We start from the raw sequence: 14,024 nt of genomic DNA on the forward strand, positions 1-14,024 counted from the left end.
CCTATCATTATCCAGACCCCCCCCCCCCCAATTGGAGCTCTGTCAGTCCTTCCTTAGTAGCCGTTCAACGCCGCTGCAGGGACCCTCAGACTTACAGTGGGGAGGGTGAGCCGGTTCGGGCCATCCATCTTGACCAAGAGGCCCTGTTGTCCGCTGTGGGCTTGCCCTTGACTAGTGACACTGCATTGACGCCGTGCGCAGCATCAATGCAGTTTCACTAGTCCAGGGCCGGCCCGGAGCGGAGAAGAGGGCCTCCTGGTCAAGATGGATGGCCCAGAGCGGCTCACCATCCCCACTGGAAGTCGGATGATCCCTGCAGTATAGAAGGGAGACGATGGATGGCCCGGCCCATCCCCTCGCCACCGCCACCGGTATGCCTGCGATATTTTTTTTATTTTTATTTTTTCCCATTCCTTGAGTATAAGCCGAGGGGGACGTTTCGGCACACAAAAAATGGTGCTGAAAAACTCTGCTTATACTCGAGTATATACAGTATATTAGAATATTCCCTCAATATGGCCATTCATTTTTTTTTTATTTGTGTGCTATTTACCTCAAAGTTTGACAGTACAGACCATTAGTTATTTTTAAGCTTTAATTTTTCCACTTGAGCTTCAAGGTACCAAAACTGTCCAGTCGTCTTCACCCCACCCCCCACACACACATCTGGTTCTGTTACACAAACAGTATATTTGGTCCTACACTGCTTCTATAACTCCCATTCACATTTATAGGAATTATGGAAATAGATCTAACGTGACTTTGGAGATATTAAGTAGAAGTTATCATTTTTATTGAATTATGAAATAGTGTCTGGTCTACATGTGTACATGTTTTTTTGTTTTTTTTTTCTTCCCATTTAGTGATCTTCAAGTCAATCTTGTGCGTTCCCATTCAGCAGGTAATGGTTTACTCATTATTTTATTGTAAAATTTGTGCTGGTTGACATGTTTTAAGGTGAGCATAAAAGGATATTCCAGTCAGAAACACTGGATAGATAATAAATGTTAGATTGGAAATATATCCAACACAGAAACAACCCGGCACTGTTACTTCACATATGGGAATATTCATGTAACTCCTGCAGCCGCTAGACCCTCTCAGTGCTCACATATAAAACAAGATATGAATCCAATGCAAATATATGAAAAGATGAAGCACTCACCTGGTCTTTTGATAGAGAAAAGCTTCTTTATTGCATCAAGAAAAACTTGGCGTTCTCATGGAGTGCGGGAGAGCGGACAGGTGCAGAGGGGCGTGGGGGAGTGCGTTGGGCAATGGTCTGTGTCACGCAAACTGCGCTTCGTCAGGCCCCTAGCTTGATTACAGGAGAGGGAGTGTTTTTAAAGACAAGGTGTGCATCACCATGGTAACCAGGTGAATAACCAACAGGTATATACAAAAATACTTAAAAACAACTGTATATTAACTCCTTAAGTGTGAAACAAGAAAACAGGCTGGTTTAAACTTCAATTATAACTTCTTTCATTTCTGTCGTTTAAACCGAGACCTTCGGTGGCGTTCAGTCTTGAAATCCACCTCGCCTCTTTAACAAGTAATTGTTGCTGCCTGTTCACTTTACTTGACATGTGTCCTAATCTTTCTATGGCAGCAAACTTGAGTGTTTTGGTGGAACCACTATGATATTCTGTGACATGTGAAATAAATAAAATTAGTTGCACCAACTCCAGTAGTAAGAGATCTGAAATGTTTTCTTATTCTATGAAAGAGTGGGCGTATCGTTTTACCAACATAAAAATATCCACATTCACAGAAAATAGTGTAGACAACAAAATCTGATCTACATGTAATAAATTGTTTAATTTTAATATGGTATCCTCCTAACTTGAGTTAGATTGTAAATGTTTAGATCCATTGGATCCCCAGTAATCATCAGAATTGGGCACGGTGGGGGATTTTTGCCGCCCCCTGACTCCACCCATTGGCCCGCCCTTTGACACGCCCCACCTTACTACTGGGGAGACACACTGCAACAAGCCCCCCTTCTCATGTCATTAGCTTACTACTTGGGTGACACACTACTAAACCTCCTCCTTATGTAAGCACCTTATTAATGGGGTGACACACTGTAACAAACCTCCTCCTCATGTAATCTCCTTCCTACTGGGGTGACACACTGTAGCTAACCTCCTTCTCATGTAATCTCCTTACTACTAAGGTAAAACACTGTAACAAACCTCCTCCTTATGTAACATAGTGACATAGTTCATAAGGTTGAAAAAAGACCAGAGTCCATCAAGTTCAACCTATATCCCTAATGAGTCCCTACTGAGTTGATCCAGAGGAAGGCAAAAAACCCTCATACTCGAGGTAAAAATTCCTTCCCGACTCCAAATATAGCAATCAGAATAAATCCCTGGATCAACGTTCTGTCCCTATAAATCTAGAATCCATAACCTGTAATGTTGTTGTTCTCCAAAAAAATGTATCCATGCCCCTTTTGAACTCTTTTACAGAGTTCACCATGACCAACTGCTAGGCAGAGCATTCCACAGTCTCACTGCTCTTACAGTAAAGAACCCCCATCTGTGCTGGTGTAGAAACCTGTGGTTATGGTGGTGCTGCTGGCTGAGCTGGTTGAGTGAGTGGTTCAGATGCTGGCTGTCTAACTTTCTTGAGGCAGGCAGAGCAGCGCTTCTATCAAGAGGGTGCTTTAGGCGGCTGCCTATTTTGCCAATAGGCAGAGTTGGCCCTGGTATTGGGGACCCACTGTGCTCTGCTGTTTCTGTTGGTGGCATAGGCTTAGAATGAACCAGCAGTGTGCATGCTCGACTGTTGCTCCATTTACACTCTTCGTAGCCCCAAGATTGAACCTGGGGGCGGTGGGTGACTGAGGTCCCCCTTTCGGTATTCTTAGAGGATCCTGTCAGTCAGACCATCATTTAGCATTTATCACCTGTCTAGTGGAATACATGTTTAAGTATAATATTTTTGATATATTAACAGGTGTTGGAAAGCCACTAAGTCCTGACCGTACCCGTATGCTTTTGGCTTTGAGGATTAATGTTTTAGCAAAAGGATATAGTGGTATTTCACTTGGGACACTTCAGCAAGTGATTGAAGCATTCAATGGTAAGCTGGCACAAGAGAAACCTTTTTGCTCTAATTCTAGGGCCTGCTAAGCTTTATTTTTCGAATTGACAGTTGGGATGCATGAAGACAACTTTCAAGGGAACCTGTAAGCTCTAGATCATGCTCAGAGCACATGCTAAGTGTCAAGAAGGCAGTGCTAAGCCACCCAGATACACCTCTTTGACTTGATTTTACGTGCATTGCTTAGTGCTGGAAGATGAGCCCTGTATGGCAACCAGTCAAGGCAGGATGGGGGAAATAGAGGTTCAGCACATCCTCTTTCACACTTATGCTCTGAGCATGACAAATCTAGAGCTGACTGACAGTATAGAAACACAGAAACATATAACGTGTCGGCAGATAAGAACCATTTGGCCCATCTAGTCTGCCCAATAATCTGAATCCTATCTTATATGAAGGATAGCCTTATGCTTATCCCATGCATGTTTAAACTCCTTCGCTGTATTTGCAGCGACCACTTCTGCAGGAAGGCTATTCCATGCATCCACTACTCTCAGTAAAGTAATATTTCCTGATATTACTTTTAAACCTTTGCCCCTCTGATTTAAAACTTTGTCCCCTTGTGGTAGTTTTTCTTCTTTTAAATATGCTCTCCTCCTTTATTGTGTTGATTTCCTTTTATGCATTTAAAAGTCTCTATCATATCCCCTCTGTCTCTTCTTTCTTCCAAGCTATACATGTTAAGGTCCTTTAACCTTTCCTGGTACATTTATCCTGCAATCCATGTACTAGTATAATTCAGCCTCCTGCAAACAAATTACCGTATATACTCGAGTATAAGCCGACCCGAATATAAGCCGAGGCCCCTAATTTCACCTCAAAAACCCAGGAAAAGTTATTGACTCGACTATAAGCCTAGGGTGGGAAATACATCATCCCCCCCCCCATGTAATCATCCAGATCCCCTTCATCATCCAGACCCCGTCATCATCCAGACTCGCGTCATCATCCCCCCCCCCCTCCATCATCACCGCCTGTCAATCCCTTCAGCCATCGGCTGTTCGGGCATGCTGGGAGTTGTAGTTTTGAAACATCTGGAGGTCCACAGGTTGAAGACCACTGCGACCTTCGTCATCATCCAGACCCCCCCTTTAGTTTTCTACTCACCTCCCCTCGGTGGGAAGGGTGAGCTGGTCCAGGCCATCTATGCTGCAGGAACCGTCCGGTGGGGACGGTTAGTCATTCCGGGCTGTCCATCTTCACCGGGAGGCCCTCTTGTCTGCGCCCCGGACTAGTGACGTTGTCTTGATGACGACGCACAGAGATGTTGTGCATGAACGTCCCTGTGCGTCATTGTCAAGGCAACGTCACTAGTCTGATTGCAAAATAGATGTATGGTGGAATGTCCGTTATCTCCAGAAAAATGTGGGACTCTCTAGACCAGTGGTCTTCAACCTGCGGACCTCCAGATGTTGCAATACTAAAACTCCGAGCATGCCCGGACAGCCGTTGGCTGTCCGAGAATGCTGGGAGTTGTAGTTTTGCAACATCTGGAGGTCCGCAGGTTGAAGACCACTGAGAAGGGATTGACAGGCGGAGAGAGTTCACTCGAGTATAAGCCGAGGGGGGGCGTTTTCAGCACGAATAATCGTGCTGAAAAACTCGGCTTATACTCGAGTATATACGGTAGTTATACAGTTCACGTGTAATTTTTTAATTTTTTTTATCCTGTACAGTCCTTTAAAGGGGTATTTAAGCCTTATACATCTTATCCCCTATCCAAAGTATAGGGGATAAGATGTCTGATCGCAGGGGTCCCGCTGCTGGGACCCCCACAATCTTGGTGCAGGCCCCGGCATACCTTTTGGATAGGGGATAAGATGTATAAGGCCGTAATACCCCTTTAATGCTGTAAACAAACTTCCTTTTCCATTTCACATGTGTGCCTTGTTTGTACATTGATTGTGGAAGCAACATTTTGTTTTCTAGCATGCTGCTTGCCATACATCCCAGAGAAAGGCACAGTTGGAGCCAGTGGAGATCTTGCCCCTTTGTCTCATCTTGCTTTGGGCTTAATAGGTGAAGGAAAGATGTGGTCCCCTAAAAGTGGCTGGGCTGATGCTAAATATGTAAGGAATGATCATCTAATCTACGGTTATTTGGAGCCTAATTTCCTAACCCCATTCTAGTCTTATTATTAAATGACAGGAAAAACATGAACTTTAGTACTGCTGAATTTGTAAATGGTTTTTGTTTTCCCTATTCAGGTACTTGAGGCTCATGGTTTGAAACCAGTATCTTTGAAACCCAAAGAGGTAAGAGTTTTAGACTATGAGTGCAAGTATGATCACATTTAAAGGCACAATAATAAAATCTTCTTTTGTGGAGCTATGCGTACATTATGGACTGTGTAAACTCCTGTGCGTCAAAAAGAGTTTACATCTCTTTTTACATTTTGTTACTGTTTGTGGTTAAAAAAAAAAAACAAAAAAAAGTTTTCACCATCATTCTGCACTCAGTACCCCGTAATGACAAAGTGAAACAGAATGTTATGCGTTGATTATGTTAAAGTTGAAAGAAGGGATGTGGAAAGAGCCCGTAGGAACCTCAATCAGTGAGCCAAAAGCGTCATTTAAGATTAGGGTCATAGGTATTGATTATATAGGTGGCAAATTATAATTGCTTAATACATACTAATACATACTCTCAATGGTGAAAAAATAAATAAAATACTGTTTACATGTCAAAATGTAATTCCTTACCACATTCTTAAATACATTGTGAAGATAAATAAAAATCTGGTTGACTGGTTTTAACAGCGGCTCAATGAATATTCAAAGAAACAGAACTCAGCACTGCACAAAAAAAACTCTATCCTCACATCCACACACCATGTCACATAGTCCATGCAGATCACAGCAAAATCCTATGGATCCTGGGGTGCTCAATTCAGAAAAAACAGTCCAATGTATACAAACAAAGAAGATGAATTGTACTCTCTTGTAAATCCAACGGGTAAAAAAAAAAAAAAAGAGGCTTTATTGAAGAAAAGTGCAGGTTTACGCACATGGCATAGCGAGAGAACGGACGCTGTCAGCAGCAGGGGTGACAGCTAGTTCATGCGCTAGGCGCACTTGGGTCAAAGGATGTGTGCCTGGCGCACAAAATAGCTATCACTGCTGTTGTTGACAGCATCCGTTCTATCGCTATGCCATGTGTCTACACCTGCACTTTTCTTGAATAAAACCTCTTTGTTACCTGTTGGATTTACTGGTGAGTGCCTATCATCTTCTTTGTTTGTTTAACAGTGGCTCAGGTTGTTTGAAAATGTAAGTGCGTCTAGCCTAAGTTGGATGTTTAAAGACAAAGAAAGAGTTCGCTCACCTACTCCCATGAACAAAATCACGATCCCCCCACTGGTCTAGGTGCTGTCAGGGCATTGCTGACGCAAACAAGGTAGACAGAGAAACAGGCTTCACTCACTCAGGAGCATGAGATCCTCAGCACGTCTGGACACCAGCATGTGTAAAATACAAAAGCTTTATTTCTTTCTTCAATAGTAAACCATGATAGGGGTACAAATTGAGGTAAAAACAGACCAGCGCATTTCGGTCCTCACTGGGAGAAAATATTCAGCCGAATAAATATACACATTGTAACATAACCCCTCCACATTAGCACATCCCTTCCCAATTTGGAACTTGCCATAACCCTTCATTTGCTGACTTGTAATGAACACTGCCACTGGTAACAGAACTTCATAGACGTCTTAGTATATTAAACGCTAGTATATTAAAAGTTACTTGCAGGAATACATTGTCCATAGCAACCTTTGAATACATATGAAAAATATAAAACCAACGTGATGTAACCCTGTTTTTACCTCAATGTGTACCCCTATCATGCTTTTATATTGAAGAAAGAAATAAAGCTTTTGTATTTTACACATGCTGGTGTCCAGAAGTGCTGAGGATCTCATGTCCGGAGTGAGTGAAGCCTGTTTCTCTAGCCTAAGTTGGCTTACCTTTAAGACAAAAAAGATGTCCACTCACCCACGCTCACTTTCTGATAAGCCACTGACCAAATATCTATTCTTTTTCTAATTTGGTTTAAAAATCTGTCTAATAACGTGCCAGTTATTATTATTATGATTATTATTAACCATTCAGTCATAACAAAATTCTGGCACACACACTTTTGTCTCCCCCATTGTGTAATAACTATACAGAATTGCATTTCTCAGTACTAGTAGACATTTGTCACTGTCAGATAAAAAAATAATTTTGGCTCCTTTTACATATAAATAACATCAATAATCTGCTACTGATTCTAAATTAATAAAACCAACATAATGCTGAAGTCAATATTATGTCTTATTACCAGTGTTTATAAGAGAGAATACAATAAATGAGAATTTATTTCTGAACAGAGTACATTTTTGATATTTTGGATTTTTTTGCAGGGACTTGCTCTTATCAATGGTACACAGATGATCACATCCTTAGGCTGTGAGGCTGTGGAGAGGGCTAATGCAATCGCCAAGCAAGCGGACATTATTGCAGCTCTTACACTGGAAGTCTTAAAGGGAACTACAAGGGCCTTTGATTCTGGTTGGTAGTTATTGTCTTTGTGATATGAATTACCACTTGGACACATGCCATCATAAGATATTAATGAGCTTTTATTTCTTTTAGACATCCATAGACTGAGGCCTCATCCTGGACAGGTGGAAGTAGCTTTTCGGTTTAGATCACTTCTAGATTCAGATCATCACCCTTCAGAGATAGCTGGTATTTTAAAATGACCTTTGTACAAGTAGTAATAAAAATATGTAACTATTGAACCAAAGATATATGTAAATTATACTGAATATACACACCAATAACATTGAAACCACCTGTCTAATATTGGGTAGGTTGCCCTTTAGCCACAAAAACGGCTCTGATCCATAAAGGAATGGACTTCATAAGACCTTTTTAAAGGATGTTTGTGATATCTTCCACCAAGATGTTTGCAGCAGATCCTTTAAATTCTCTTGGTTGTGAGTTGGGGCCTCCATGAATCAGATTTATACTTTCTTCACACTCCACAAATGGTCTTAACTGGATTAAAATGTAAGGAATTTGGAACCCTTTCAACAACAACAAACCCTTTTATATACCGGAAACAATGTCCCTACACTAGAGTCAGGGTATAAGTAACAAACTTCCCTGTGAGGAACACAATTCATTATATTAACTCCTTTTTATTAGAAAAAAAAAATGTTGGGTAATAATAAAATGTAATAATAGGGTAAATCTTAATTAATGCAAACAAGGTCCATAAAAGGTCATATAAAAAACAAAGGAACAGAGAATTACATGTAATCTGTATTTCTGGAAACATGTATCAAAATGCGTTGCCAACCAATAGAAAAAGTAAATCAGTGAGGGAAATGGTACATACATAATAGGGCCATAATAGTCCCTCACAAATAAAGTGCCTATCCATGAGCCTGAGAGCATAGTAAAAAGTGCCCAGGTGCATAAAGATATGTAACCTACCATACAGAGCTCACAGGACTCACCCCAGTACCTCACCAGTCCTCCGATGCGTTTTGTTAAAATGGATTTATCCATGACTTTGTCATGTTCTTTAAACCATTCCTGAACAACTTTTGCAGTGTGGCAGGGCACAGTTTGCTGCTGAAAGATGCCACTGCAATATAAAGTACTTAGTATGGAGCAATGTTTAAAGGGGTACTCTGCCCCTTGACATCATATCCTCTATCCAAAGGATAAATGTGTGTAAAAAAATAAAAAAATAAAGACACATTAACCCCCTTCTCTAATAAGTTTCAATCTCCCCCCTTTTCCCATTTAAAAATATATATATATAAAAATGTGTGGCATTGCCACGTGCGTAAATGTCAAAACTATTAAAATACAGTATATTATTAATTAAACCACATAGTCAAAGGCGCAAGCGTAAAAAAATTCCAAAGTCCAGAAATGCTCCCCCACTTGAATAAAGACTCCCTCGACACCCAGTCCGGGAGGGCGGAGGAACGAAATGGTCACGGGCCACATGCAGTCCTGGAGCATTGCACTTAACGTCCATTTCCAGGCTGAACCTTAGTATGACCAATGAAAATAAAGAGTTCTTGTATAATGTCCATACATGCTTTAAAGACTTATAAACTTTTATGACTATTTTAGGAACATGACTCGATAATATTACACTTGACTATAACACACTTTATGCAACTGTCGACACAATATAAGATGGATTGGGCTGTTGGAGGCTTTTTACCCAATTCCTTGGCTACTGGGGTCCCCCTTGGCATAACACACTTCTCCCCGAACACTAGATATGTCATTTAGACTAGACCTTTCTAGACATTTGTTACCTTTGACTGTTTGATATGTGCATAGCAGGTTACAGGTATACCTTCTGGCCAGGAAAGTATCCTGAGCACGAGGACACAAGAGAAAATACATTAGCCATATGACAGTTTATTGAGACATTAATGTGGACTGTTTTATGGTTAATGCTACAGCCCTAGTGAAATGGCTGATATGTGTACATGAATATATATATGTACTTAGTGACTCTGTGTGATACTAACGGTTACTTAATCTTTGTATCTTGCTGACAGTTGGCCCTGTGTAGATCTTTGGGACCTACGCAGCACCACCTCTTGTGAATCAGGAACACTTTCCTCTTCGGGAGCTCTTGTCATGACTGTAATTGTAGGGGATTCTTGGTGATCAAATTCGAGAGTTGGAGCTGGTTCTGGACTATCAGGATTCGGGCTGACTGGCAGACACTGGAGACCTGGAAATCGGGGTGTAGACTGATGCCAATGGTGACAGAACTGGAGATGGTGAGGCGACTAGGGTTGATTGCACCGGCCCCGGGGATGGCACGACACAGAAGACTGCAGGTAAGCTGGGAGAGAACATGGGGACATCCATGGATGGGTGGATCCACTCTCCTGGCACATACTCAATTGCAGGTGACAGCTGATGGAGTAGGTACAAGAGGTTTCAGGCAGGTCTTCCTTGAGACATAACGTTATCTGGTTACGGTGGACGACTTGCGGCTCATACTCAGTTTTCTGGATCTCGTACACATCAGAGTCTAGGTAGGGTATGGCCGTTATTTTATGTATGGCTCCATTTCCCATATGGAATCCAGTTTGTGGGACCTCGGAAATTTCCGCAGCCAGACCTTGTCACCCAACTGAAGGGGTTTGGTGGAGACATGACTGTTAGAGTCTTGCTGTTGCTTTTGCTGAGCCTCGCCCATCTTTTTGTTGACAATCTCTTTGGCTTCCTGGACTCTTCTTTGATGGTCAGAGACCCACTCCATGGAAGCTTGCGGAAAGTTATTGAAGGGAGCTTGAAGTCCAAACGTTCGGTCCTTCGGCAGCTGCCCATGATCATGTAGAAATGGGTGTATCCTGTGGAACAATGGACCGCATTGTTATAAATTTCCAGCAACTCAGGCAACAATCGAGGCCACTCTTCATGTTTTGACACAGACGCTGCTTGCAGCATGTGGATAAAAACTCGACTGATGTGCTCACAGAGCCCATTTCCCTGAGGGTGGTATGCAGTAGTCTTGCGCACGTTCTTGGTGACGTTGCAGACTGCACACTCACTGCACCATTTCTCGATGTCGCACCGCATTCCAATCCAGTAGAACCTTCGTCTGACAGTAGCCTCGGTCTTGGGGACTCCAAAGTGTCCCGACTGATCATGGTCCGCATTGAGGACCATTGCCCCGTCACTTCAGGGAACCAGATACCATATGAAGTCTGATGAAGTCGATCACCAGAGACCGGATCCAAAGAATTTCGAAAAAACAGTCCCTTGTGCACGAACAGTCACTTCCTCTGTCGCCACAGACTCTTACCTTTTTCATAAGAAGATAGTCCAACAGATCCCCCATGACTCGACTTTAGACTTGTAGAGTCTTCCAGGTATATAGGTCATCTTGGACCTTCTCGGACCTGGGTTCACCGTTCTTTAGAGTGGTCACAACATTCTGACTCATGAACTTCTGGTAAAATGGGAGATTCTTCACGTCTTTCCACTCATCTTCGACAGGTGGCTCTTCATTGGGGGCCATCCGAGACAGTACATAGGCGTTGACATTTGATTTTTCGCTTCTGTACTTGATGGTGAAGTTGTAGTTGGCCAATCTGGAGGCCCAACTCTGCTCGATGGCACGCAATTTGGCAGTATTCAGATGGGCCAACGGGTTATTATCCGTGTAGACAGTGAATGGCATGGCAGCTAAATAGTCCTTAAACTTTTCAGTCACGATCCATACAATGGCGAGGAGTTCCAGCTTGAAGGAGCTGTAGTTTGCATTGTTCTTCTATGCTCCTTGCAGGTTACGACTGGCATAGGCTATTGCTCCCTCTTGCCCCTCTTTGAGACAGGACAGCTCCCAGACCTTCAAAGCTGGCATCAGTATACCGGAACGGCTGACTGTAATCTTGATACGCCAGGATGGGTGGTTCTGTCAACAGGTGTTTAAGAGCTCGGAACACTGTCACTTGCTCTTTGGCCCATTCAACAGGTAGTCTTCCACTGTAGTTCTCCTTCGCCGTACCCCTGAGAAGAGCTGTTAGGGGTTCTGCAACCTGAGCAAAGTGGGGAATGAAGCAACGGTAGTAGTTGGTGAATCTTAGAAAGCTCCTGTTCTTTCACCGTGTGCGGGGTAGGACAGTCTACCTTTTCAGGATTAGGCTGGACTCCCTCAGCGCTGACATGACCTAGGTAGTGTACCTGAGGTTTAAGCAGATGACACTTTGATGGTTTGATCTTCAGCCCATGCTTAATCAGGACTTGGAAGACTTCTGACAGATGACTAAGGTGCTTCTGGTAGGACTTGGAATACACAATGACGTCGTCCAGGTACAACAGGACATTTTGAAAATTCAGATGACCCAGGCACCCCTTCATCAGACGCTGGAAAGTAGCAGGGGCATTACATAGCCCAAATGGCATACTCTTAAACTCAAACAGTCCCATGGGTGTCACAGAGGCAGTCTTCTCCTGGTCCTCCACAGCCATAGGCACTTGCCAATATCCACTGGTCAAGTCGAGAGCGGAGAAGTAAGCAGCTGACCTGACCTGTGAATCTTCAATTCTGGGTAGAGGATAAGCATCTTTGTGGGTGACATTGTTTAACTTCCCGTAGTTGACACAAAAGGGAATAGTTCCAGCTTTCTTCTTGACCAACATGAGGGGCGCCGCCCAGGGACTCTGACTCCCTTGAATGACATCCGCCTCTTTCATGTTGGCCAGCATCTTCTTGACAGTCTGATACATGCCTTGCGCAATGGGACGGTGTCTTTCTTTAATAGGTGGGCGGTCGCCGGTGGAGAATGTGCTGGATCATAGACGTATGCGTAAAGTCTGTGGAGTGTTTACTGAAAGCCTCGTGGTACCTTTTATAGCAACATTGATGACTCCCTCGACTTCATCCCTTAGGGTAGTCTAGTCTCCTACTTGGAGTTGCGCCTACCAGGGCTCAGGAGTACTTGCACCGGATCCTTCAGCTACTTAGGCCGCACGCTGTCGGGCCACCTTGCGTTCTGTTAGGATGTCCCTTGACTCTAGAAGATACAGCTGGGCAACTGGGGTGTACTTAGGTAACACAGCAGCATCAGACAGATTGACTAACCGGACAGGGACTCTCCCGTTGGTAAACGGGACGAGCTGCTTGTCACAGCTCGTACAAGGGGATGATCTTCCAGCTGCATAGGCTGCAGCAGGGCTTGATAATCCTTGTTCCTTACTCCAGGACGTGCACGGCAACAGATGATGGTCTCTGTGTTGGGTTGTAGGGTCACCGACCTGATATCTTGGACTCGTACTCTGCAGATTTCACCTTTATTGGTTGGCAAACTTCTGCTCCGCCTCTAGAACCATCAGGGATGAAAATAAATTCATCTGACCCCTCACTGTAAAAAAAACATTTCTCTTGTTTGGACACAGGGGAACCGTATCAAACTGACTCTAAACCCCAGGTACTGAATGACATAGGATGCACTAATATGCCACTCCATTCTAGTTTTGTAGATCAAACCACATGCCTAGACCTTATGGATTTAAAAACTTTATCTATGAACAGAAGTGCAAATGCTACTTCCACAAAAAACATCTTTCCTACAACCAATCCCGGCTTCTACCCCATCAATTCCAGAGTAGAGGCGATGGACGTATACCAGCGGGGGGTGGAAATGGACTTACGAGACTTGGAGAAACAGACACCGGAGCTACTGACTAATTTCAATAAAAAGGAACATAAAGCATTAAAGGATTTAAAGGATAATCCCTATACATATATATATATATATATATATATATATATATATATAATATATATAATATATAATATATAATATATAATATATATATATAATATATAATATATAATATATATATATAATATATAAATATATATATATATATAATATATATATAATATATATAATATATATATATATATAATATATATATATATATAATATATATATATAATATATATATATATATAGCATTATATGAGAGGGAAATCTTGAACATGTTGAGTGATGAAACTACATATAGAAAGATTACATCTGACCCCACTAAGACTGTCAGAATTAAACTAGAACGTATACTGGAAGAAGGTCTCTCACTCAACATCATCACCAAAAAACAAAAATAATTTCTAAACCCTAAATACCCTAAAATACCGGTTTTTCACGCTCTTCTTAAAACCCATAAGAGCATATTCCCTCCCCCCTTTCGCCCCATAGTGGCGGGGATTGACTCCCTCTTAGAGCGCTTAGGAAATTGGCTTGACCATATGTTGCAACCTTTGGTCATGTGAACAATTCGTCATATTAAAGACACCAAGTCTCTTCTAAATGCAATGTCCCAAATTGGGTGGAGTAGGAATTATGAATGGGTATCGTGTGATGTTAC

General features: G+C 42.4%; 2 protein-coding genes across 6 annotated transcripts in view; one reads left to right on the plus strand and one right to left on the minus strand.

The window, feature by feature from the left end:
- Nucleotides 1–14,024, plus strand: part of HAL (histidine ammonia-lyase) — a 66,626-nt gene that overhangs the window by 29,209 nt on the left and 23,393 nt on the right. For all 5 annotated transcript variants that reach the window (XM_056574289.1, XM_056574287.1, XM_056574288.1 and 2 more), the window contains exons 8-13: nt 864–901; nt 2,968–3,093; nt 5,044–5,183; nt 5,322–5,369; nt 7,517–7,664; nt 7,749–7,844. In XM_056574289.1, coding sequence (XP_056430264.1) covers nt 864–901; nt 2,968–3,093; nt 5,044–5,183; nt 5,322–5,369; nt 7,517–7,664; nt 7,749–7,844 — 596 coding nt within the window. The remainder of the gene's footprint in view (nt 1–863; nt 902–2,967; nt 3,094–5,043; nt 5,184–5,321; nt 5,370–7,516; nt 7,665–7,748; nt 7,845–14,024) is intronic.
- Nucleotides 1,172–14,024, minus strand: part of AMDHD1 (amidohydrolase domain containing 1) — an 85,217-nt gene continuing 72,364 nt past the window's right edge. Inside the window, exon 8 of the mRNA XM_056574299.1 lies at nt 1,172–1,314. Coding sequence (XP_056430274.1) covers nt 1,288–1,314 — 27 coding nt within the window. The 3' untranslated portion in view covers nt 1,172–1,287. The remainder of the gene's footprint in view (nt 1,315–14,024) is intronic.

This window comes from Hyla sarda, chromosome 4 (assembly GCF_029499605.1).
Source record: "Hyla sarda isolate aHylSar1 chromosome 4, aHylSar1.hap1, whole genome shotgun sequence".
NCBI classification, from domain to species: Eukaryota; Metazoa; Chordata; class Amphibia; order Anura; family Hylidae; genus Hyla; species Hyla sarda.